Source organism: Numenius arquata, chromosome 1 (genome assembly GCF_964106895.1).
Source record: "Numenius arquata chromosome 1, bNumArq3.hap1.1, whole genome shotgun sequence".
NCBI classification, from domain to species: domain Eukaryota; kingdom Metazoa; phylum Chordata; class Aves; order Charadriiformes; family Scolopacidae; genus Numenius; species Numenius arquata.
In genome coordinates, this window is record NC_133576.1 from 82,519,295 (window position 1) to 82,545,929 (window position 26,635).

General features: G+C 41.1%; 1 protein-coding gene across 2 annotated transcripts in view; it reads right to left on the reverse strand.

The window, feature by feature from the left end:
• Positions 1 to 710: 710 nt before the first annotated feature.
• The window catches only part of CLYBL (citramalyl-CoA lyase), a 177,222-nt gene continuing 151,297 nt past the window's right edge, over positions 711 to 26,635 (reverse strand). The window contains exons 4-9 of one of the 2 annotated variants that reach the window (XM_074150831.1): positions 26,233 to 26,334; positions 24,343 to 24,436; positions 22,769 to 22,936; positions 17,496 to 17,620; positions 1,915 to 2,014; positions 1,366 to 1,784 (exon numbers count right to left, since the gene is read on the reverse strand). In XM_074150831.1, the coding sequence (XP_074006932.1) occupies positions 1,919 to 2,014; positions 17,496 to 17,620; positions 22,769 to 22,936; positions 24,343 to 24,436; positions 26,233 to 26,334 (585 nt within the window). In that variant the 3' untranslated portion in view covers positions 1,366 to 1,784; positions 1,915 to 1,918. Of the gene's footprint in view, positions 2,015 to 17,495; positions 17,621 to 22,768; positions 22,937 to 24,342; positions 24,437 to 26,232; positions 26,335 to 26,635 lie in introns of both variants that reach the window. The other variant, XM_074150823.1, reaches the window with a different exon arrangement.

Consider the following 26,635-nt stretch of genomic DNA (forward strand, 5'->3'; position numbering starts at 1 on the left):
AAGCCCCACCAACCCCAAACCTATATCTCATAAATCTCATTTTCTGTCCCCTGCGCCAGGCCTCGCCGCCGTCTTGCCTTGCACCTGATGATTTATTAACGTAATCTGCGCGGGTAACTACACATTGTGCCCGGCTCCGGCTTGTCCCAGCTCATCTTCTAAGTAATTGTTTCTCATTAGTTCTGATAATGTTTTAATAGCGTTACCCATAATTTAGTCAGCCAAGAATTAATAACGGGGGTGTGGAGGGGGGGAGAGAGATAAAGAGGGGGAGAAGGGGGGGGGGGGAGCTGCGAGGCGCAATATAAACAGGTAGTCTTTAATTAATCAGATTAGCCCGGAGGTCCCCGCGCTGTAAGGGATCACCCGGCGCAGCGCCCGGGTGGAGGGGGGTGTAGGGAGGTGTCGACCCGCGCTTTTTCATCCCCAAATTCCGCGGAAATGGGGGGGGGGGGGGATCTGCTGCCCGTCCTCCCCACCACCCCCGCGGCCGCGGTGGCGCCCCGGACCGGGCGGCCCCGGGTGGGCGGCGGAGGGGGTAGCGGAGGGGACTGGGAAAAGGGGGGTGCAGCCCCCCCATCCCGCTCCTCCGCCGCCCCCCGTCCCGATCCCCTCGCCCCCCTCTCCCTTTCCCCCCTTGCTTCCACGCGGTTTGGTCGCGGTGGTTTTTGGTTTGGTTTTCTTTTTTTTCTTTTTTTTTTTTTTTTTTCCCCGTGAAACGGCCATGGAGGCGGTGAAAAAAAAATGAAACTAAAAAACAACTGTTTTCTATTTACGAATTTAAATAAACAGAACAGCCTTCCCCGCGGTGTTTGTCTAAGTGCAGCAGCATTGCTGCTGTGTAGGTCATGAAAAGGTTGGTGCATAGTTTAAAACTTCCCATTCTGTTAATTTCTTAAAGAACAGTCGTTCATAGTCTGAGCACAAAAGCTCATGATTTAATGAGGAACAGAAACAAAATCTCTGATTGTTGGTGTTTCAAACTTCATTGGAGTCCTCTGGCAACCACAAGTTGATCCTCTGCAGCTTCAATACCCTTTAGCCCTCCATATAAGAGTACATGCTGAATAGAGGACAATGCCTGGTTGTTATGTTTATTTACCCTTACTACAAGCTGGGTTAACCTCTTCAAAACAGCTTTACTAAGCCCGTTAACCACACGGCCCACATGACCTGTAGCCGTATCCCTAATGTGATGTAAATCTGACTCGAGACCATATGCACAAGTTCTGCTGCATTGTGTCTCCGAAAACTACAAGTTTATTGCCGTCCAACCCTTCCCGGGCTGGACGCTTCCAGGAGGAAACACTCTCAATAGCGACCGCTTAAAAAACACAGAGAAGAAAGTCAAGAGTCCCGCGATGTCGGAGCAATATTTTTAATGGCTGTCGCACATTTACAGAAATTGGTGGGGGGAGGAATGCGAAGCTCGCACAGGGTAATGATTTTCATTGCAATTATTTCAACCGGTGCCTAATTATTCCAGGCTTTGCCCTTTCTGACGGGAGTTCCGCTCCGGAGCGGGAAGAAGCGTAGATAGAAATAGAAGCGATTGACCCAGTTTTCATCTGCTCCTTTAACAGAGCTCACAGCTTACGTTTTGCTTTTCTCCTTCAGTGAAGTCATAATCCTGCATTCGTAGTAATTATCATGATGTCACACAGTCGGTGATGTGACTTCATTGGAGGCTGTGAGTAGTACGTGGGCTGTGCAGGAGCGAGCGGTGGTTTGAGTCAGGAACAGTTTTAGTAATTAGCAATTCTGGCAAGCAAACCATGACAGCTCTGCAAAATGGAAATGAATTTCTGCTTAAGCTTGACGTCTTTAATTTTTTTTTTTTTTTTTTTTTTCCCCAAGTATTATAGTCATCTTTTAAAACAGCTACTGGGGCCCCATGGCGAGAGCTTCATTTACCAGCTCATTTTTTCTTGATGGCTGTGGCAAGCGTAACAATGTTCTGTGCCTGCTTCAGTAATGGCATGTCGATCATGCTCCCGTGGAAAGTAAACGCTCCCTGGAAGAGAGAGAATATAAACTTCCTGAGAGGACCTCTGGAAATTGTAGTTGGCTTGTCTTTTCCTTTAAAAACACATCCGTTTGGCAAGAAACATCAGCTCCCACAGGAATGCCGCATGAGGAGACAAACTAACCGAGACGGGGCAAATGCATTTAAAGAAATGCAGCGGGTGCCGAGTGCTCCAAAGAGGAGGCAAAAAGAGAGCGAAAAGGGAAGCCCAGTGTGCAGCCTGCCTCTTTCAGCCTCTCTAGCTGGCAGACATCGAGGGCCAAGAGCAGCCAGGCCTCGTGTGCCGGCCGGGGGGGCTGGCAGACACTGCACGTGGGGGACAGCTTTGCCCCCCGCATCCAGCACCACGCTCCAGCGCTGGGGCTGTGCCACAGGACTGGGGTGAAACTGTCTGTGGAGGGAGGGCAAAGGCAGAAGCGTTACTTTCATCAGGGAACAGCAATAGGGGCTCGGGGGGGGTGGAAGGGGAGCTTTCCTGATTTGGGGCGGGTGCGTTGAGGTTGCGCTGCTGCACCTCTCGGTCAGATGCTCGAGATAGGCTGGGCCTGAGCTTAGAGCCAGGGGCTGAGATGAAGGCTGGAAAAGCAAGCGGCTGGCGCGATAATATTGCCCGAATCTGCTCTGGAACCAAGGTAGAGCCCACCCGAGCATATAGGGAATTGGCCCGGGCAGATGCAGAACTAGCCAGTGTGCCTCAGCAGTGGCCATCTGAGAGCCAGGGCAGGTTTCAGAAGTCACTTTGTGTTCCTAGCCATTTTGTGTTGGTACCGTGGTGACAAGTTTAAAATCACTAGCTACAAATGACAGTTAAATCTTAAACAGAAGACACATGTTTTAAATAGGGCCAAACCTGCCTTGTTCCTTCAGATGCTTTAATCCACACGTGTTGCTCACGTAGGATTTTGAAGACAAAACACTGTGCATCAGGTCAGGCCAAAGTTCAGTAGCCAAAAAAAAATATTAAAAAACCTTACTTGTAATTCTGACAGTACTTTGACCCATTCTTGAAAAAAACCCCAAACACAAAGATGCAATCCCTCCCCTGAAGAATTCAGAATGGAAGGCCTGGCCCCAGCATTGCGTAGGGTGTCTCTGTGAAGCGCTGTGCACCCTTCTAATGTCCCGCTGCCATGGATCCGGGATGCCAGGCTGGCCCGAGATGTGACAGGGAGGGAGGCTAACCCAGAGCAGGGTAAGAACGATGACAGCATGTGTGGCTGTGCACGCAGAGTATGGAGAGAAAGGCAGAGGAGAACAAGATGTTTGCTGTTTTCTGGTTTTCATTTAAGGCTTGATAATCGTTAAATAGAAGACTCTAATAGGTAAAGTGAAAATATAACCCGTTTACAATGATGTTTAGGAAATGTGTTGCTCCAGTGGTGTATCTAGCTTGACTGAAGCACTATTAATTAAATACTAAATCACATTCTAAAACAGCTAAGACAAAAATCCACCTTAAACAGTAATCTAATGCAAATCAATATTGTTGCATGTAAGAACAGGCTGTATTAAAGCCATTAAAAACCTCATAGTTCAAAATATTATTTTATTCTAAGTGAGATTTCGTACTACAGCTTGCAGTATTTTAGGTGGGTTTGGAGAATAATGGGACTGATGATACTCAACTGTAGATGCTTCAAATCTAATTTTGTGTTTACAGAGCAATCAATCAACACTACATTACCCCAACATGATTATTATTATTACTATTATTAATAATAATACAGCACTTATCTTAGCAAAATGTCAGCTATTTTCACGTTACTTTTAAACCTTTGCAGAAAATCCAGCCTCAAACTATTCAATTTATTAACTGTTGTGAAAATAAATTGGGAACTAAGTCAACATTTGATGACACAGGACTTCTTCAGGATAATTCAGGCCTATGCAAGTTAACGCAAGACATGTTTTTTTTCACCGTGAAAAAAACATGTTTTAATCGAGCCTGCTTTTCTGTGAGCATTCAGTCAAGTAATAGCTATTTCTTAAAAGAGAAATTTGTATGTGGGGTGACAGTGGTAAGTAGAGATATGCTAAGGTCGGGAATCATCCTTCCTAGTTTTGTGACATGGCTGACTTAAGAGCACAGTTATCCTAAGCACCTGCAATAGTTGGCAGAAAGAGATGGGTGCCAAAATCATGATGGACCAAATAATGATCAGGAGGGTCTGTCTGATCCCTTCCACTGACTGTACACAGGATGCTCTGAAGTCAGATACCTCTGCAGGTGCCCAAGTTGAAGCACGATCAATCTGGGTCAGGACGTCTCTTTTAGAAAGCAGGAGTTAATTAAACAGCATGCCTGTACTCTCTTCACTAAAATAACAGGTTTAGAAAGGAAATCAGGATAATAGTATGTGTGTGTGGACACACAAACACTGAGCCACTTGAGATCTGCTGTACGTTCTCTTCTTGTCAGCGTGCAGCTGTAGTTTGGGTTGCTAGGAATTTGAATTCTTGAAGGAAAAAAATGCTTTTTTTTTTTTCCTAACAGCACAGAGTAACACGAAGCAGTTGGCTTCTCTGCCTGTTCACTCTGAGGCTTATTTTCCCCCTGCTAATTTGCAGCGTTGAGCTAAAGTCCAGAAAAAGAAACTGATTTTAATGCCATTGAATATACTCTATTCACTGCCTCCCTTTCCACCCACAGGTTTCAACAGATAGGAAATACCAGTAATTATAGCTTTGTGCCCATGCTCTCTTTTCCAATTCTGCTACATGAAATTTGCATTCTTTTGATTTTCTCTCGCATTAATATAAAGAAAACAAGAGTTTCTATAAACACCATTTGCTTTAATAGCCTTAATCTGGGATTAATTTAGTCATAGATCTAAATTTTATTTTTGGCTAATTTTCCCAATAATCTCACACTTCCAGCCTGTACTTAGACTTCCAGTAGTTCAGCAATTGGACTAAAGGTCTGTTCTTAAGGAAACTTGCAGGGTGAATGGGAGTGATGGCGGGTGTGTTGTGCCAGGCTGGGGTTTGCATCCATTGCGTTTGGTGGCTGTGGTTCTCATTCCCCATGTAACCATATAAATAATTCAGTGGGAGTGTTTTTGGAAACCCGCAAAAGGACCCAGCCATCAGGTGAGTCAAACGTGTCAGACTTGCCCAGGGAAGCATTCAAAGGCTGATGGAGGAGCTGGGAGAAGGAGCAGCTGGGAGGCAGAGCCACAGCTGGTGGGTGCAGCCTTCAGGTGCAAGTAACTCGGGTAGGATGTGAAGTGGGAGGACAACTGTGGTATCCACCAAATAGCAGGCTGGGAAGGCAGCCCTTCTGAGGAGTGGGTGGCTCTGTGGGCCATAGACATTGCCCCCATTTTAAGCGATGCAGCACACACTCTGCTGTCCTTATCCAGTGCCATCCTTCATGCAGCAACTCACTGCAGGTCCCAAGGGCAAAACCCTGTGAGAAATAGGGTTGGATGGGGCTTTGAGCAACCTGACCTAGTGGGAGGTGTCCCTGCCCACTGCAGGGGGTTGGAACTAGATGATCTTTAAGGTCCCTTCCAACCTAAGCCATTCTATGATTCTATGACTTTGGCATTCCCCAGCTTGTGGGGCATGGGAGCTGTAAGGGCTCTTTGGCTGGCCTACGCTGTACTGCCCTGAAGGCAGCACAACACAGCAGAGGGGTTTGTATCTGCACGACCTTTGGCTTCCCTCAGCCTGATTGCTGTATGCCTCTGTCAGAGCAGACTATCAGGGAGAAAGCAAGGAAGAAAGGTGAACAGGCAACATTTCCCATTTGGATCTTCATGCAGACTAGCTAAGAGTCCTTCCCAGTTGACCTAAAGCAAGGAAAGGCTTTCCTTCTGGATAGTTCTGTGAGAGCAGAGCAAGAAGAAGGTGGCAGACCCATCTAGCTCGTCTTCTCTCCTCCTGGTTACTGCAGCTGCCCACAGAGCTCAGCAATTCATCATTTCCCCATCTCCGTTTCTTGTGTCTCAGACCACCTTCTCCAGGCAGAACGATGCAGGACCAGTACTGTGCAATTTGCTGCATCCCCCAGGAACCATGTGGTATTTGAATGCAATAAATTCACAATGACATTTAATGCTCTGTTAAAACAGTAGTAACATTTTAAAAAAAGTAACAGCTATTTATGCAAGATGCAGACCATGCTGAGTAAGGTCTTAACAGCTCTACTTTGAATTTCAATATGTCCTAAAGTGCTTTGAGAATGGAAAAGAGAAGGCTTTTGGCAAATACAGAAAACAGCTGGAAGGGAATTAAAATTATTGAAAGCTACTAGGTTGGTTCTTTTTTTTTTTTTTTCCCCCAGACAGGAACAGCAAAAAATGATAGGCTAGGAAAAAAAGAGAATTGAGCACGGTCAGCCCCAAGTGACACAAAGATCCAGCCCACAGACAAGAGAAGTGATAAGACAGAGTCGACAGAGAACAGTCATTTTCACAGGTCGGGAGCTGACGATACAGGCTCATGAAAAAGGGGGGCAAATCAAGTTGTGCAGTAGGAATAACTAATGCCGTAAGTTTCCAGGTGGCTGTGGAGAGACAGAAGAGATGCAGAACCAAACTGTAACACATCAGTTTGGCAGAGCTTAGGCCCATACATTATGCTCTTCCTTTTGGATAAATACAGCCTCTACCAAATATGACTCAGATCTATCCAAGTTCAACATATAATTGAGGGCTCTTCTTTGACAACTTAGAAGACAGCTCTGGCTATGTGTTGCCATGGATCTTGGACATGGCACTTGTCATACCTATATGTCATCCTTAAGGATTTCCTTTACCTATAAGTAATGACATCTATCAAGTCACACAAAGAGTCTCATCATTGGTCTGTTATTTGCCATGGCCAAAAGATGAACACATTAATGCAATGGTTTCTGGAACATGAAGACCTCGTCTTTTTGTGTGTGTCTGTGTGTGGCAGCATCCAGGACCATTTGCTCTGTGAAACTTTTGGGAGTAGTTAAGAGCTTGGTAAATCTATACGACCATCTCATAAACAGAGTCTATCTTTTTTTTATGGCAAGAAGCATTTGAACTTTCTAGAGGTTAAATGGACAGGATTCAGAGCCCATGATTCCTGTGTCATCTGGGGATCAATATGTTCTGGTGGAACTAGGAAAGGGGAAGAAGTGCTACAGCCAATTCTCTTGCTAGTATTTATCATGGGTTGGTAGAATTGGATTGACTTTGACTACAACATGGGATGGACAGGATCACAAGTGAGGTACCCTTCATGTTTTCCCAGAAGATCAGCGAAAGTAGAGTTTTATACTTCATCTGTCCTGAAACCTTTTCATATAACATACAATGTTACGTGGGGTTTTACTTCCACCATTTTTTGTTTCCATGTATACCACTGGGTTAACAAGTGAAACAAGCTGGCTAAAACTATCATGATACAGAACATTTAAGGCACCTCGTATTGATGTGACACAATTCTCTCTGAGCTGTGGATTAAAGTGCATGAGTTAATTAAAGTAAAATAATAATTGTTCTGGGACATGTGGGACAGCGATCAGATGAGCTAGTCCCTTTTGGTTGACAACATGCAAAAATTAGATGTATTCCTGCACCTGGGAATGCTTGTGGCTTTTTCCTCAGCATTTGCTCCGTCTGTGGTTACCTTACCTCTATCCATGCCCATCCTGATGACTGCAATGAACTTACTAAGGGGGTTAGTGTAGACCCTCAGTTCTTAGACCACTGGTATCTATTAATTACCTGCATTGAATGTGAGGATTGGCTTTCCTAAGGCGTAGCAGGTATATAAATTTCGAAGTGCCACATAAGTCCTATAAGTTCCAACAAGTCTTCTAGTTTCCTGTTTGATGACAGATAGGACTCCAAACTGGTTGTGAGAACTCTGCGCTCCGTTTTGGGAACCACTGCTGTTGTTATTAATTACCTCAATCATTGGCAAGCCTTTGCTAATAAACCTTTGATTTGATGCCCTATCCTACCAGATTTCATCACACATGTAGCCAACAACTTTAACCCCCACATGACAGTGGTCAGGACTTTCTTAAAAGATATTTGTAAAGATTACATTAAGCCTGTATAGCCAATAGTGCTATATTCATTTGTTGTGTGTGTCAACGTATGGGCTGTCCTGGGCCACTGTGTAGAGACAGCCAGCTTTTTCAAATGCAGTTTACTTTGGAAATCTGGTCAGGCAATTTAGATGTCAGGCTTGGATGTGCTGGGGGATCCTGGTGAGTAGGTAAGGCTTTGGCAGGGGGAGACTCTGGGTACCCGGGCCAGTGGACGAAAAGGAAAAGCAAGCCGAGGTCATGTCCATGAAGTGGCAATACTTCATGCACCTACTGCTGAATTTTGAATTAAGTATAGGTCTAAGATATATCTAATACTTATGGAATTGTCAAAAAAATCTCTACTGCTAGCTAGGTGACTGTTGCTCAGAAGACAAGCAAACTCACGAGTGAGGGGAGGTCCTTTGATGGCACTCTGCTGTCACAGGGCTAGAAATACTGCCCTGCTGATGAAGATCTGGTTTTCTTCAATAACTTTTCTCAACACTTCAGCTAGCAATACGTTCCTTTGCAGACCAAACCCCTGCAATGAGTGTGGCAGTCAGGTTATCTCCTCACCCTACTTGGCTGTCTTCTGAGGGAACATGCATCTAGGACCTAGGGGAAACGGGCATACGGGGACCCATGAGCCAGCCACCCTTCTCTCCTCCACCGCCTTCATCATTAGGAGATGTGGTGAATCAAACAGAGCTCCCCCACCACTCTGGTAACCCAGGCCAGAAGCTGTGTGTGAATACAGCCCTTGTCCAAATAAGTAATTACTGTGACCAGTATCAGCACTTGTGGGCAGATGCCAGGCTAAATGGAAACGAGCAGAATGGGCAATGCCAGCTGGCCAGTGCAAACCTTGGGTACCTCCCACAAGGGGAACTGGAGAATACGTATAGACGAGCATCCTCAAGTCCATGCAAGACACGAGAAATCTTCGATCCACAGTTACCTGGGAACGATTCTTTCCATGGTAATTCAGTGGCTTGCCCACTTCTAAATCCCAAAGGCCTTATGACTTTTTGGAGGCCACAAAGATACATGGAATAAACCCAGTAAAATCTGCTTGAGTCTGAGAACATTATCTCTACTCCTGTACAATATTAACTGTTATATGGAAATAAGAGTGCTCTGGAAGAAAGACAGATTTGCTCTTCTGAGGAGGGAAGGAAGCAGGTGGATGGCAAAGACTCCCCCTAAAAAGCATGGCATTCAGGAAGATAATTCCCCTGGGATTAAATGAAAACACACATTGTTTAAGCGACCCCCTGCAGAGGAAATTTGGAAATCTTTGCTTTGGGGCTTAAAAAGAACGCTTGGATTTGCTTACAGGTAATGAACAAAAGAGAAGAGAGTCCTGATTGCAGCAAATGGCGTTGGGTCTGTGCCTGGGGGAGGAGTGATTATCCTGACCACAAAGGAATGACTTTCCCTTGAAACAGAAGGTTGAAACCATATTTTTGGGGAAGTGAAGAGTAGGAAATAAACTAACAGCTGTGATGGTGCTGAATGGAGGTTTAATTAACTTTTTTCTTCTGCAAGTTGTAGCCAAAGAGTCATCATAAAGAGCTGGGTCATGATTCCACCTTTTAGTGATGAACTTCCAAAGGTTAGTGAGCAGCTAGGAGGTGTTTGACGATATCTAGGTCAACTGAGCATGTTTTTCAGGCTATCACAAGATAATGTCTTGCTCTCTGCTCAGGCCTGTCCCGCCTCCAGATCAGGCTGACATGCAAGTCTTGTCCTTCTTTTAGCATCTTTGCAGTAAGTAGGAAATGCCCAAATAACTTGTGTGGTCACATATGACAAACTGAAGACTTCATACACAAAAAACTATACGAACATTCCTTTTCAGGTTACAGATTTCTGTATCCCCTCCTTTGAGCCCTTTGACATCCGCCCCTTTTGTAGCAACATTATGGGAGGAAAAACACTTGTACACAAAATCTTTGGGCAAAATAAATGACCCCTGAAAAGGTTTGTCAAAAATATCTTTTGGCAAGAGGAGATGCTCAGTGGGTGTCTGATCTGTGAGGGAAGGGATGGACAGGAAGGGAATTCTGCAAAGTACCAACACCAGCAAGGTTCTGGAGCCATTTTGATGATATGAAGAAAACATTAAATATCATTACCTTTTGTTTCTTTCCACCAGTATAAACCTCCACCAGAGTAGAAGTAGTTAGTTAGTTCAGAGGATAAATCAGTTTGTAATGCCAGAAGCAGGCCTGTTTGTATGAGACAGGCTTCTACCTCTAGGAGCAGATGGAAGGACACAAAAGGTCGAGAAAGAAAGAGCAACAACCACATGAACTAGAGATTAATTTTTACCTCAAATAACTCCCTAGCAGCAGTACAAGAACTCTGACAGAAAAAGCCCTTTCTAAAGCTCAACAGGTAGGAAAGACTTTGTGATCCTTTAAGTCTGCAGTGGGGCAGGAAAGATGAAGAACAGGGACCTACAAGGTCCTTTACTTCTCTTCCACCTGACATTATTGTTTCCAGCCCATGGATAAGGGTCTTGCCCTGCTGTGTGAGCCAGACAAGCTGTTTTTCCCTCTTACAGCCCTCCAAGCTGTCTGAACCACTGGGGACAACCATTTAGGCTGGGATGGGCCAGGGGTTCCTGCTTGGTCCAGCTCCAGAAACTCCTTCAAGCCACCAAAGCCTCTGCCTCTCACTGAGCAAACAACCTGTTTAAGGTGCCTGAATGAAAGGCAGACATGAGGGGTTTTATTGCTGTTTTTACATTTGCTTTCGTTTCCTTCTCATTGTGGTTGTTGCCTTCCTGTGTGCCCCTCTAGAGTAGGAAAGAATAAAATTAAAGAAACAGAAGAAAGTCCTAAAAATCACAAATATTCTCCACTGGTTTCCATCCTCCATCTTATAATGTATTGGAAACAGAAGAATCCTAGAGAGCACACTTGCTGCTGCCAAGCAAATCTTTATTTTGTAACACAAAAGCAGCTTCCTGGACAAACATCCTACCCCACCATGCATTTTTTTCCCTGAGTGAGCATCATGGTTATTATATGGAAAAATGAAAAGTAACTAATATTAAGACTTCAGTATCCTCAGATGTCCTTAATTAAGTCATTTAGAATTAACTTGAGAATTAGCTTGAGTCATGGAAGCAATTTGTTAAATATAGACTAGAAAATTTCATCTGGAAGTAAATGACTACAGGACATACAAAAGGCATTTGATACCAAAGGGGAAGGTAGCTATAAAATACAACGCAGGCGAGAAAAGTAGAAACAGTGAAGCTTGTTCTGCGAACAAGAATGCAATCACTGTTATTTTTGTAGTCTATATTTTTTCTAATTTCAGATGCATTTGCTGAATAGGATTGAACAGCCATTTTTTACTGCTGTTCTCTATTTCAGCTGACGGAGCTTTTGCAGAGAGCTTCTCCAGCTCCCTGAAAACGTCAGCTAGCACAGAGAGGAGTGAAGAGGCAGCAAGACCGCTGCTACTTAAATTAACTGAAACAATATTTTGGCTGTACAGGCTTCTGAATTCCCTCAGTAAGCCTTAAAAAGAGCCATCTGGTCAGAACATTAAATCTCTGGTTAGATTCTGCTTTGGAAATTGAAACAAGGCTCGCGAGCACTTGTTAATGCTTTTTAAAGACGGACTTGGGAGTTGGGTAGTTGCCTCGGTGGGTTGCTTGGTGCAGGGCAGGTTTTGGCACGGCCGTGGGCAGGTGTCTGCAGTGCTGGGTGCCTCCCCTCTCCATGCCCACAAAAAAGTACCGCCTGCCATTGGGAGCGCGCTGGCGCGGCACGGCTCTTCCAAAAAGCAAAGGCGCTCGCCCTGTCTCACCGAGACCCTGCACGCATCTCCTTGAGGTGACAAGGACAGAGGAGGAACCCAGAGGGGTGCCATCCTGTGCCCTCTGCAGGCCTAGTGTCCCCCAGGACAGCAGCCACCTCCTCCAGGAGCTCCCTCCAGGTGGAAAGGCTACGGAGGGACACAGCATCCGTCCTTCTGCTCCCGGCTCGTGGAGAAACTTCTCCCTGCAGGAAATGTCAAAGCGCCATCCGAGTCCCTCTCCCCCAACGTTTTGGACACAGGTCCTTAATGAGTGGAGGAAAACAGATTAAGAGCCACTGAATGCCTGCTGGGGAGTGGAAGAGGTTGGGGGGAGTTGGCAAGAAAATGTTTTGTATGAGTTTCTGCCCTGCTTAGGAGCTTTTGCAGCCCCGCGTAGTAAAATCTGTCTTCTTCTCTCCCCACCTGGCACAACTCCCTCAGGACTGATTGCGCCAGTGGAGGAACCGGTATAGCACAAGCAATTAGCTAATGCAGCCCCTTCTGCTCTATTGTAAAGGTTCGAAATTTGCCCCCAGATGGATCTTTCTAGGAGAAAAGCCTTCAACTGTGATACAAAACACATTTCTGAAATCTTTTTCAAATAATAAAATAGTATAGAGAAACTGTAAGGACTAATACGAGCTATCTCATTCTCCAATTATTCATCAATTTTCACATTAAAATTTCACTTAGCCACTTTTTAAAAAAGATAAACAACATAACAGTGGCCCATGCTTAAATCCCACCAGTGCTCTCCATCTTTGCATACAGATGCACCTGAGCCTATACTTCTTAAGGCTGAAGCTCGTAAAAGGCGGCAATTTATCACAAACCCCTGAATCCCCTGCTCTGCAGTGTGAGGAATATACATTGCCTAATTAACATAAATGACAGCAAATGCCCTGCATCCTCAGTGCGAGGGCTGGCAGCGCTGCAGCCCAGCGTGCACAGAGGTACCCTGTGCTGCCGGCATCACCCTGGGATGGGATCCAACTTAGCTGGTGGCACCTCAAAGCTCTGCCTGCAGTCTGTCCTGGGCGAGGGGAGCGGGGAGCCGGGCTGCTTCCTCACCCCCAGCTCAGTGTAAAGCCCAGAGGTATAATGCCCTATAAGGTGTGAAATAATCCCTGTGGGTTGATGCGGTCCCACACCGCCCCATGCCCAGGAGACAGCCTGGAGGAGCCTGCCACCCCTGGGGCACAGTCCTGCTCTCCCAGCACCCACGGGCTGGATTGGGATGGGATGGATCCCTCGTGGCTGGGGCCGTACATGGAGAGCCCTCCCCGGGGCTGTGGCACTGCCGGGAGCGGGAGGGGAGCGGGGAGAGACCTCCCCGGGCAGTGGTGGAAGCTGGATCTGGCCCAAGCACGAGGGCGCATCGTCTCCAAGATACAGTGGCTTGGGGTAGCTTTTCCTAAACAAAGAGCATTATAAAGGAGCCACTGCTGGAAATTTCCATTCCTTTGTTGGGTAGATGCTGTGTAAATAAATGCATTCCTAAGATTTTTCATAATCCTGGAAAGGTCCATAAAAGAAACTGTATAGTATGTCAAATCGCTGGAGTTCATATATATTATTCCTCAGCCACTGGGAACATGATATATAATGGCACAGAATATAATGCAAGAAACATATGCTAAAGATCTTCTTAGAAGCACTCTGTGCATTCCTGGCATGTACAGATATTCCTTCTGTTTTGCCCCATGGGATCTAAAACATTCAATCCATATTAGAGCTTGGGTTTGTGAATTACTTACCTTGGCTCTAAATAATCCTTACCTGACAGGTGACTTCAGCGGTAGCATTTAGCCACTCTCTGGTTTAATGTGTGGGTGATTTGAAACCATTTATAAATTAGTACATGAGATGAATGTGTAAAAAACTTCTTACTTTACTCTTCTGCTTTTCTTTCTGTCTGAATTTTATTTAAAAACCAGATGATTTGGGAAGATCTTGTTATGATAATGATACAGTACCTGATGTATGTACAAGTTGAATAGCTCAAACCCACATTGTCAGAGTCTTACTTTCTTATCGTATATAAGCACTAACTACACATAGAAGAGATTATATTCCTGTATCCAGTGTATTGGTAATGTAAATACAGGAGTTACTTGCATGGTAAAGATTATTGAGCCTTCATTGACAGAAGTCAGACCTTTTTCTTGAAATAAGCTTGTAACTTCTCCCACTAACTCTTGGACTCAGTTAATCTGGATTTATAAGATCACTTCCCTGTTTAATGCGGTTCAAACACTTCAGAAATTCAGAAGAGAAACTGTCCTTGAGACTACCAGAGCAATGTTTATTACCCTTCTTTTTAATTTTTGAACACACTCTGATATTTATCTTATATTTAGGCTTTCCCAACAGCTACGCTTGCTTTCTTTAGGATGATTTTTTTAATTTTGAAAATCATATCCTCTAGTAATGCAATTCTACTGGAAAAATATCGTAGTCATACAGAATAATACTGTTCTTTTTAAGCACTTTTCATTTTTAGATCTCAAAGTTCTAGACAAAAGAGAGCACTTAATAAATAGGTGCATAAAATACAAAATGTACTTTTTCAACATTTGTCTTCTAATTGTCCAAAATATGACGTTACCATTTATTTCCTAGATGTGCTATTTTTCAGTCAGATTAGAAATGTAAAAAAACCAAACAAGCCCACAACCAAAACAACCCTCAAACAGGACTATCTCCATAAGGTAAGCCCAAATACTTTCCGGTAGCTGGTTAGCTCTCTAATTTCCTTCTGTTTGGACACAGCATCTGTAATTCTGCAGTGCCGATCCGAGATCCTAATTTTTCCTGACCTCAGTACTTACATTTGGGGGCTACTATGGCAAAGCATTTCAGCCTCCCAGATGAAGTAGCCTGGTTCAGCCTTCTCTCAAAGAAAGGTTACTACGGCAATTGTAGCTCTCAAACTGGAATAGATTATAAAAGCTTATTACTGTATTTTAATATAAAATATTGTCGACTAAAGGCATCAAACTTTTAACCCAATTAATAACAAACCACGATCCCAGAGACTGCAGACCAGTAACTTATCTACCACACAAACAGCTGCACAAATTCCTCACATTTATTTTTTCCAGGCTTTCAACTTTGATTAATAACATGGCAAAACCATGCAAGTCTCAACCATATTAACCACAGCTATATTTTCAGTCTTACTGACATGAACACTTTAATATAATAAAAGGAAAAGGAAAACAGAAGAGGTGTTTCATTAGGACACGAGGATTACTAAAACCGCTGTGTGGAGTATTTGTCAGGAGGTGGTAGGGGAAGAGTTATTACTTACATTTTAGCATGTCGCTAGGACGCGGAGCAAGAGGCTCCCTCAGTGTGATATGTTTGCTTTGGAAAAAAAAATTAAGCAATAAGACCGTCCAAGCTCTTCTTGCTGACACATTTTTAATACCAAATTGCAAACTTGGTTCAGAAGTTTGCAGCATTACACGGAAAACTATTTTTTCCAATTTTGTTATGAAGCCCGGCAGTACGGCAGTGATACAAGATCCAGAAGTCCACATATTAACCTGCCAGTCCTTTTTTATTGACAGACAGCTACATGCAAAATATATGAAGCATGCAATCTGGTTGGTTAAAAAAATAGCCCAAACCACAAACCCTCTGCAAATTTGTTCTTGCAGCTGATTATAGAAGCTTAGAACCTATTTTAAAAGCATTTATCAAAAAACCATAATTTCCCCCAAACTCAAACAAAATCCCCCTGAATGGCTGATATAAGCAAGAAACCAGCATTATGTCAGTAAAGTACAGCTTGAAAACAAATCCAAATAATAATGCTCACCTAATACAGAATTCTTCAATATTAAACATGTTTTGGCTTCATGATTGTGTGATACTGGGACTAGAGTTAAATTCAGTCTAGTCTCCTCATCAGTTGTTTGTATGACAGGGGTATTCCTTAGATGAGCTTCTGACACTAAATTCAGCTGAATGAATATTATTATACACATCGTAACGTAAACAATATTTGTCTGAGTCTGTCGTTTGACTTTTTTTCTGTCTGCATCTACCTGCCTACACATTCGCACCAGCAGAATGTTTATAACGAAGCCTTTTGTAAGAGAGCCAAGCTTTGTAAATTGGAATAATGGGAAAAACCAGCCATACATTTTCTATTTCTAAATAGTTTGCGTGAAGAGAGCTACATTTCAAAATTGAGGGAACAGAACAAAGAGATACAGGCATACAGCATCCTGATAGTGACCCTGAAATAACTGCTCAGGACAGCACCCAAATATTGTAGCTATGGACCCAGGTAGCAGAGAGGGGATGCGACAGCCTAGCAAAGATAAAGGCAGAGTGATAGCAAACACCTTGTCACACTTTTACCCTGAGATGAAAGCATCATTATTTCTGCTTTGACCTTTTTAGCATTTCTAACGCACAACATCTGCAGTATCAGAAATGCAGGGGAACAGGGAAGGCACACGCTCCAATCTATTTCTACCCACCAGAAAGGGAAGAAGAAATGTACAGAAAACCTTTATACGGCACCGGAGAAAGCGAGACCCTATGCACAGCCTTAGAAATGAACTTCACTATTGAAGATATTTGTCTCCCACTCGAATGCCACACAAGCACACATGAACCGCTCCTGCTTATCTGCACTCCCCGTTCTGACACGGGGACTTTGCTTTTTAACTAGCCCAAGCTTGGCTGCAACTAAGATAAACATATTTAGCTGCAACTTTTTTTTTTTTTTTTTTTCTTTCAAAAAGAGGCAAACTGGATTATAGCAAATAACCTTTAAGATAATTAACTGACAATGCCGCAACTAGCATAAAATCTTCCTTCAGGCGACCCCTAATTTAAGTATTACTGGCACAAAGTAGAGACAGATTGTGCATCACCACCGCAATATTTACATAGCAGAAACCCACAGAGCAGGAAACGTGAGACTCAATGATGCACTAAATTAGGAACAATCATATTCTAGTGTTAATTTGCTTTCTCCTCTATCCAAATTTCGGGTCCAGCAATTGGTACAAATGCACATAAAACATTCCCATTTTTAATGATTAAGAACCACAATCTGCAAGCAGTTCTGCTCAAAAGTACATGCACTCACTACTAGGGACGTTTGCTGCCTCAAACCCCCAAAAGTGAAACAGCTTTACCAACACAGAGATTTTTTTAGAAAACCAAGACTTCCTAATCTGTTTACTTCTCTCCATAAATGATGCCTGCATAAGCAGCCCGAGTGATCTGCCAGGCTACCTGCCTTTCGATGGCAAATATTTTCCTATGACAGTAGCACCCTGATTCTGCGGCATAATGGAGAAGCGATTTTAATTCACCGAGGCTGTATAGATATATGCAGGTACTCAAAAGGCTGTGTACTCAAAGAATTCTAGTTAAAACAGGGAGGGGGGAGAAAAAGGTAGCCGGTCTATTTGTAAATATATTGGGGAGTGACACGTTTATAATAAATATACACTCTATAGTCTACCCAGACACAGCTTTCACGAGCACTACTCTCAGTTACAGCACACTTCATAAGATAAATGCAAAGAGCCATCACTGATCTTTCTAAATCTTAAATATTATTCAAATTTGTTTTTCACTATGGCATATTAACAAAATATTTACCTTGCCTAATCGCTGATGTTCTTCAAAAGCAGAAATCAGTTCTTGTGCCCACTTTATTTTTTCAGGGCTCGGAGAGAACTGTTCCTGGACAACAGCAATTTGGTTGGGGTGAATCACCTGCTTACCTACAAAGAAGATTAATAACACCAGAATCATGCATCGACAAACAGATGTTCAAGCAAAATGTTCCAACCACTTGAGGCTCTCATATGCCTCACGGACTTTCTTGTTCTTTAACTAATTATTTTACTTGGTTTCTTTTATTTTTTAAACTGGACAACAGGCAGATAGCCTTTTACCAGATTTTTTTTTTTTTAAGAATAAAAATATTTTGAGCTATGCTTGTATTCAATATCATTTGACAGAACCCATGATTCTTTCTCCTCCCTCCCCATTTCAATCCATACATCTTCTCTCTGCCTTTCAGGTGCAATTCTTTGTTCGGGGCAGTCAATAACACTTAAGTATAACGCACTGCTGAATTTAACTATATAAATAACAGCTCCAGCCACATATAAATAAGTTATATTAAAATGTACTCAGAAAACGAGATCTGAAGATGGTGGCAAGAGATTTGTGGGACTGAAAAGTTACCAGTCACTTAAGGATCATGCCCTAAATTGTTGGTATTGGCTTAGCATCATAAAATCCTTAATGTTGTTTAAGCTGTTGTTGTTGCAATAGTTAGCAGTTGCAGGCAGGTTGCAATATTTATTTAGTCACCAGTATATTAAACAACTACCAGCCGTGCCCTGAAGTTTTATGAAGCACTTTTTTTTTTTTAATCCTTTCTTGTATAAATACACGTTAAGAAAATAAAAATAGATGTTGCCTTTTTTTACTAGAGATTTTCAAACGTGAATAGACAGCCACATAATCCGTTTTAATCTCTCATTGTATTTAGCTACCTTAAAACAAATACATATCTAATTTGTTTGACAGTTTTAGAAGTGTAACGTTCGACATTATTAGTTCATTTCTAATGGGAATTTCACAGCCCGGTGCGATTTCTGCACTTTGGTTTCAAAGTGCTGTAATAAAGAGAGGCGGCTACTGTAATTCCTAGCTTCCTGCGGAATAAATGACTTCTCCTCTCACAAAACTATTTGGTGGGATGAGCCTGATCCTGCAAACCTGCCACCAAGTGAGCAGTCTCCTGCACACAGAGGGTCCCACAGCCCTCCTGTCCCGTCCCATCCCACCCCACCCCATCCCATCCCCGCCGCAGGCTGCAGCCTCTCGCGGGAGCCAGATTTTTGCATGCAAGGAAAAGTTTGAAGCGTCAGGATGTAAGGAGGTTTCTGCTCCCTTGTCCTTACTGACTTTGAGCCAGCCGCACGTTAGAAATCAGCCCCTCGCTCGGTATAAGAGGTCTCACGCGTGACTGCAGAGATACACCTATTTTAAATGAAATTACCACTGCAAACATCCCCTTCTCCCCCGTCCCCCGCCCCGGATTATTTTTCTCAGACTGCATTGGGTCTGAGTGATAACCTGGAGTACAAACAAAATCTGGGGATGCAGCAGCACAATCTACTTCATTTAACCAGCAAAGAAATAGTCATTTTTTAGCGTTGCTACGTTTCTTTGCTAAAAAGCCATAAATAGCTCAACTTTATTTTATTTCCTATCAAACAACCCTTAGTTTATGATTTTACTGGCATCCAAATATCCAGTTTGGAATCTCAACACAGTAGCTATTTAAAAAATAGCTTAAAAATTATAAAAAGTTAAAAACTCAGTAAGAACTATATTTTTTGAAAGAAATTACACGGAGACAAATTTCCTTAACTAATGTGTTTTACATGAGGTCTAACCAAAGGTTTTTTTAGTCAATTTAATCAAATGTTACCATTAATAAGATTATGATCTTTCTGATTTATAATATAACAAATTCTCACAGCTAAACTACTAATTAAAAAATCGAAGGTTGTGCAAATAATTCCTGCAAAATCCTAAGGCACTTAACTTTCTAGGGAAAATGTAGAATATATTTTAAATTATATTTAAAGTCAGTCTATAATTATAATAAAAGTAAAAATACAAATATATGATTTTTTAAATCTAAAACATTTCTGAAAAAGAATTTGGTTTTGATAAAGATTTCTGTAGCAGTAAACTATACCTTTTATCATTAACGTTGCCAAACAATTTACAGATTATAGAATCGAACTTTTGATGTATAGCACTCAGTTGATTTTTGTTACAGATTATGTATCCAGATAACTGTATAATAGACGTAATGCCATGCAGGAATGAAGCAAATATTTTAAACGGAATTGTTGTTATCGACAAGTTACTGAGAGAGTGCAAAATTGGAAGACATTAAAATTTATGACCATGAAATCCTTATTACAGTACCACTTGATATATCGTGCTTTAAATCAATACCTGTCAAGTCTTTTAGGTAACTGTATGATGGTGTCATTTTAGTCTTCTACAAAAGACTGCAAAAAGAGAGGAAACCTATAGTGGTTCATATTTATATCTGCCTTCTCAGCATGTAGCACAGGACTTTCTATAATGACTAAGTCAGCTGTTAGAGTTTATGGCAAGGTTTACTTAATTTTTTACATAAACATTCCTAAAACTGATGACCATTTATATAGGCAACACACTGACTTTAAGTCCACAGATTCTGGTATCGTAAAACATCTTGCTGGCTGTGTATGCGTGGGTGTGTGATAAATAAAATAAAATAAAATAAAATAAAATAAATTACATATCAAGGATCTATTAATTTGGCTGAATTACATTTGAAAACATTTGATTTTATGTAAACACAATCACTGAAAGAAAAACAGGCTGCTTATAAGATAACTGGAAAAGAAAATTTGGCTACAAGAAGTAATGAGGATCACAATGGTAACTAAATAGCTGGTAAATTCTTCGTTATTTTTTTTTTCTCGTTTAATCTTGAGTGAACATATTTGATTCTATTAAGGCCAATTCTACCAGTTTAAATCTGAATACGGGAAAATCGAAGGATTTGCTGAATATTCTGGATTTGCATTAGTTTTGAGGGTGGTGAATTTGGCCCTATGCATGCAAATACATGTGCACTTCGCCAGCTAAGAGAGCAATTTGGAAGCCTCAGCTCATTTTAGTCCTGTTGATTTCAATGATTTCAATTCTTTGTGAAAAAGTAGCAGGAAGCGATCTTAAATATTTAAAAATAACAAGAATGGTGTGTTTTGAATTTGTTATCAAGGGGACATTTCAGTATCTTAATCTAATGTTATCAGAGCAGTGGCAAACACTATCTGCAGAATTCTGCTTTATACAAGGTGATGGATTAAGCTAAGACTCGTTTGTAATTTTCTGTGATGAGTATTAAGTTGGAAATGTTAAAATGTTTCATTACTATAGTTTTGGAACAAAATATTTTTGCTTTTGCTTTTGAAATGACATTTTATTTCAATCAATACAAGCAAGAAAGGTTATAAAAAACATTAAATAAACTTAAAGCAAAAGAAACAAAAGAAAAAGTGAAACACTTTGGATCAACATCAAATATTTTTTTGCTTTTTCACCAAAAATATGAAAAATGCTGTTTTGACTTAAACAGATTTTTTATTTTTTATTTTTTTGCCACCAGATCAGAAAAGTCAGTATTGCTCTGTCTTTAATTATGGTTGGATTGGTTGTCAGGCTGTTTTGCTGCATTTTGGAAATATGTTGATGATAGTTGCGGAAAGGCAGGAGGCAAAGTGCTGGAGCTGTGAGTTCACCTTAATTAAGTCTGTACCTTTTACAGATCTTTACTCCTTGCATGGAAAGGCAAGACACTTCTATTGCTGAGTTAGAAATTCACTTTATGCCTTAAATTGCCACCTGTGACCTTTTAATTCGTCTCCTATCTGGACTCTATCCTGATGTCAGACAACTTCCACCTTAAAGTCAGTGGAGTCCAAATCACCATTAACATTGTTTATGCTGAGCACTTCTAGATTTCCTAAATTGGCAGCCTGAGTTAAGTATTTAAATATACATTAAGCATTCAAAAAGAGTGCTCTCAAAGGTGCCAAGCATCTGCAACTCCATCTTCTGTCAACAGGAGGTTCAGATGCTTAAATTTTTTTCAAAAATCAAGCCCTTCCTTAAGCTAGGAAATATTGGTCGAGATTAGGTAGCCATCAGCAGGTGCTACCATTCAGGAGCCCTATTATTTTCCCAACTTCAAATGCAGGTGAATGAAGGGTGGAAGTCCACATGGACGTCGATAACGTAGCTGTGAGGAGCTCACCATTTTGCCTCCCAAACAAGATTTGCTTTTGCAAATGTGAAAACTCAGCAAACAGTAAGGCAGAGTTTGCGCTGAAGAGCATCGATCCCTATTCTTTTACTGGCATGTCAAGATCACTTAAAAGAATGCTTGGTTCATTAGATAATTTTGCTTGGTGCTTTAAGATATCATATAGCATTAACTGTAAAAATACAGTTTGCTAGATGGCATCACCAGGACCCACGCCTTTGGTAACAAAAACCTAAGAGATGTACTATTACTGTATGTATATCCTGAATGATGGCCAGAGACAGATAATGTAAAATGTTTGTCCTGTATGCTAGAATTCTCTAATACACGTGTCAAATGGCTGATTTCTATTGCAAAACCCCAATCTTTGGTGGCTGCACTGTCCCACCAGGGTGTCCGAGTGATCTGGTACACCAATCACAGGGTAACAGGCTGCCTTACAGGACGCTGGGGCAAGGAGCCTGCTGCTCTTGCTGTCTGCCAATACCCGTAGGTGTCACCAGCACTTACTGGGAGGGGAGCCAGGGGATGAAAAACAAATCAAAGAAAATAATAAGAAAATAACTTTCCCCTAGCAATTAGCATAGGAGATTTGCTTCTCAACTCCTTCACCTAAAAAGTATTTTTTAACAACTACCATTAAAAAAAAAATAGGAGAAAGGGATCCAAATATTTTAAAAAGCAATTGTAGAGTGACTATTGCGGAGTACAGTATCGCCTTTCCCGTGCTTTGTGATGGGAGAAATCACTGCACAGCCTCTACCCCAACTCCTCTTCAAAAACAGTCACACGCTTCATGGGACGTGGTTTTAAAAAGCAGCCTGTGACTTCTGAGGCAAAATCTCCAGCCCCAATTTTAAAGGTGCTAATAAACATAGAAGAGCTTGGTATTACTGAGTTTTTCAATAAATTACCTGAAATAAAACCCAAGTTATTTGTCTAACTGGCAGAGCATGTAGCAATATACTTGAATTGAAGAAGCTATGCATTATTTTGAGACACAGGCAGAAAGCCATACCAGTGAATCCCATTGAGGCACCTTCTCTTGATTGCTTGCGGAGCCCATCTTCATCTCGGAAATCGATGTAAACAAGGTCTATTGCTTGAAGGCCAAATGCCTTTGCTGTGACTATTATCTTTTGCCTGGCATATAGAATATCGTGAGTTTCCTTACTGCTTGTTGCACCTATGAAAACAATGAAAACAAAGAAAAGCTGTCAAGAGTGTTTGAAACCTTTCTATTTTAAATATTTCCTGTGCAAAAAAAAATGGAAAGTTCGAGATTTCTTTTAATGAATTTAGAAAACAAAAGAGGGGTGTAAGGTTATATTGTCAAAATAATACTCTTATGAGGAAAAAAAAAAGCTGCTTTAGCAACAAATAAATAAATCTTTAAACACTCTTTAAACACTACCTTAAAAAATTCAGATTTTGATTCAGTTCAAATCAGAAGTTGTAAGCCTGAAGTCAGTGGAAGTTTTAGCTGGCAGGGACTGTGGAGTTAGGACTAACATGAAGAAATTATTTGATTATATTATTTACTGTACGTACAGTGAGAAGCATTACAACAAGAGAAGCTTTATACAAATTCATATACTGGGTACAACTAAGTAGTTAAAAAATTCACACTGAGAACAGAATTGCACTTTCCTTGGTTGTGATTCTTGTCACAACTGATGTCCTTAGCTGCATATTTAAGCTTTAGTATTTGGATGAAAAATGATGGTAGATGGCTTCTGAGAAGAAGCAAAAGTATCCACGAGACTTCATGTGCTCACAGGGCACCAGCTAAGCAACGTGCTCACGTGAAGGCTGATGTGAAAAAAAAATAATAAAATAATACGTTCCCTTTCCTTAAGGTCACTATTTAGATACAGTTTTCCAGTTTGTAAGGAATATTTTAGTAAAGCAATGCTAATTTTTACATTAACGTACTTATTTTTAATTTAAATGTTGATAGCTCTGCACTACTGTCTTTAAACTGAATCAGATCAATAAGAAGCTAAGTGGCCTCTCATAAAAGATGTTTTGAAATACTTTTCATTTTTGAGGAAGACTAATAGTGCTTTCACGTGAATGCATCGCTGTATTGATGTGGGACATACTTAAAGTAAATTTATGAAAACAAAATGTAACGGGAGACTATTTGTGCATGATCTCAAAAGCCTGACTGATAATTGTCTGCAAAACTGTGATGAAGCAGACAACAGAATTTTAGGACTTTAAATGTAGTTCTTAGAAGCATGTGCATGTCTCTTATGGATATCATATTTTTAAATAATTTCAGTGATTCAACAGGTTTTGGTTGTTTTGTTTTGTTTTTTTTTTTTTCCCCTGATTTTCGGTACTGCATAGCAAGAAGCAAAAGAAAGTGTCAGTGCCCTGTAACACACAGGGACCACGTTTTAATGTCTCAGTGATGCATTCCACATTGAGAAAAATTAAGGAGAAAAGTGAAAATGTAAAACACAGAATCAAGCATTGTGATTACTTTAATTATTGCTGTCGAAAAGCAATGGCCATAAATGACATCACGTTTTCTCCAATGAAATGCTATACGTTAACATTTATAGTAAACACACAGGTAACAACCTATGCTGGCACGGAAATCCTCTCCTCCAAAGACGACTGCGTCCAAATGAAAGCCAACCTGGGAACCTGTTCTCAGTGCTTCTTCACAGACAGCCTTCAAAGGAGAACAGAGTATTAATTTCTACAGAAATGCAGGATGCAGAGAATATTACAGCAACCCAGTGTTACCAAAATCCTTCAGCTAAAATTGCTCCTATTAAGCAAAGCCATTGTAGGTGCTCGGCACTGCACGCAGTGCTTTAAATGACTTAGCAGAAGAGAAAACATTATCTTTCCTTAAGCGCCTATACGCCTGGACCGTGTAAATACAGGACATCGTAGAAGATTCCCTGCCTTCTGGTTGACATAATGCCCTGGGTATTACTGTGACCACTACTTCAGATATTTATGTAACAATGTGAAACAAAACATTTGTCAAATACTGCTTAAAAGCAAACAAAAAGTATTAAATTTGATTAGTTTGACATGTAATATATCTGCACAAGAAACAGAAATAAAGATCAGAATCTCTTTCATTAAATAAACGCTGTGAATGCTTTAAAATGGCTGTAGATTCCTTACAGGATATAAGGATTCCTTATAGGATTGCCAATTTAAAGTCTTATGCTGCATATAACTAAAAAATAGCTAAGGAAGTTAAAAATGCAACAAGTGCTGCAGAAAAGTATTAAAATAAAAGCAAAAATATTTTTGTTGCTGTAACTATTCTAGGAAGAAGTGCATTTCCAAAATATTACTATTTTGTATTGATGTTTGGATAATATTAATATTTTTTAAGGCTAAGGTACGTGGAGAGAGACAGATGTAATTACCAGCTCTACTAATGGGTGTTCTTCTATGGCAGCTGGAGGGACAAGAAATTATTCTTTAACAGAGCACTTTAAAAGGCAACTCTCCTGCCAAAATCAGGAACTGCGATATTAAAAATTCCACTATAAAATACTGTAGGTGAAGAAAACCCTCAGCCGGTTTAAAATATGATTTAATTCTGTGTATGCACACACTGGACAGGAGCGTGTCTATTTGGTCACTGCTTTATTCTGTTCCCACATACGTTGGCATGTGTTATAAGATAAATGGGTGTATCGAACGAGCAGGCTGCCTGTGAGGCCTGTCGGTACTTCTGGAGGTACTTCTGATGTGTGTGTCCTCAGCTGGTCCGAAACTTTTCCCTTAGAGCTTGGGAGGGGAAGGCTGAATTCCTGGTGCACGCACGAGATCTTCTGTTTCACTACCACCCTGCCTTGCCTTTCTGAAAAACCTGGACTCAATAGTAAATGTTGGGGAGTAATTTATATTAAAATGCACTGTAAAAATAAGACTTGATCTAAAATTACCCTAAAAAGGAGCATGTTCTTCAGATATTTTCTATTTTCAGTTAATTCTAATCTTAGCATTAAACACCCTATCATACACGCAGCAAAATGATAACCTGAAATTTGGTTATAATGTTATCAGTAGAAATCATTATAAAGAAGCCAGTTTAGCAATACTGAAATGATGATTAATTCTCTGTTCTAATAAATATTATGCAAAAGCCGAGTTTGATGGCTTCTAAATAGCCAAGTGCAACACTGTCAGTATTTCAAATCTTCGGAGAAGCCCATTTCCACTCCAAGTGTGTTAAAAATGATAACAGTAATGCAGAGAGGTTTTGTTATTTGACATGGACTATCTGGAACTGTTCTGTCACTAAAACATTTTGAATTTATGAAGGCCTGTACAATACAAGCATGAGAGTTAAATGTACAAATGTTTTAGGGGATTGAACAATATGTTTAGTATTTTTTAACCTTTCTTCCTTGATGAAATTAGAAGGAAACTGGGGAGTATTCTGCTTACCCTAGTTTGCTGAGATGGCAAAATATGAACACTTCAAGACCTGCTTACCTTAAAATTGAGCAAGCCCACTGCAGTTTCCACAAAGGGGATAAAATTCACTGGTTCTACAAGTGTTCGGCCTTTTAGGTGATGTAAGAATTTGTCTGAAAACTAAAACTAGACAGTATGAGCTATCAGAGAGAGAAAAAAAAAGAACAGTCTACATGTATATATATAACACGTTAAATTTTCACCTGGCTGTAACACCACCCCTCCCCACCCCAAAAACATAATTTAAAAAATTAAACCAGTTTTTAATAAGGCCTGCGATTGGAAACCGCAGCATTCCCATACATTTCTAAGTTTGGAGGCTGGTTTGCAGAAAAAAAAAAAAAAAATCCAGGCTTAGCACCTCTCACCCTGGCTTAGTGAAATGCAAATCCGCCGGCCCTGGAAAACAATGAAGTGCTGC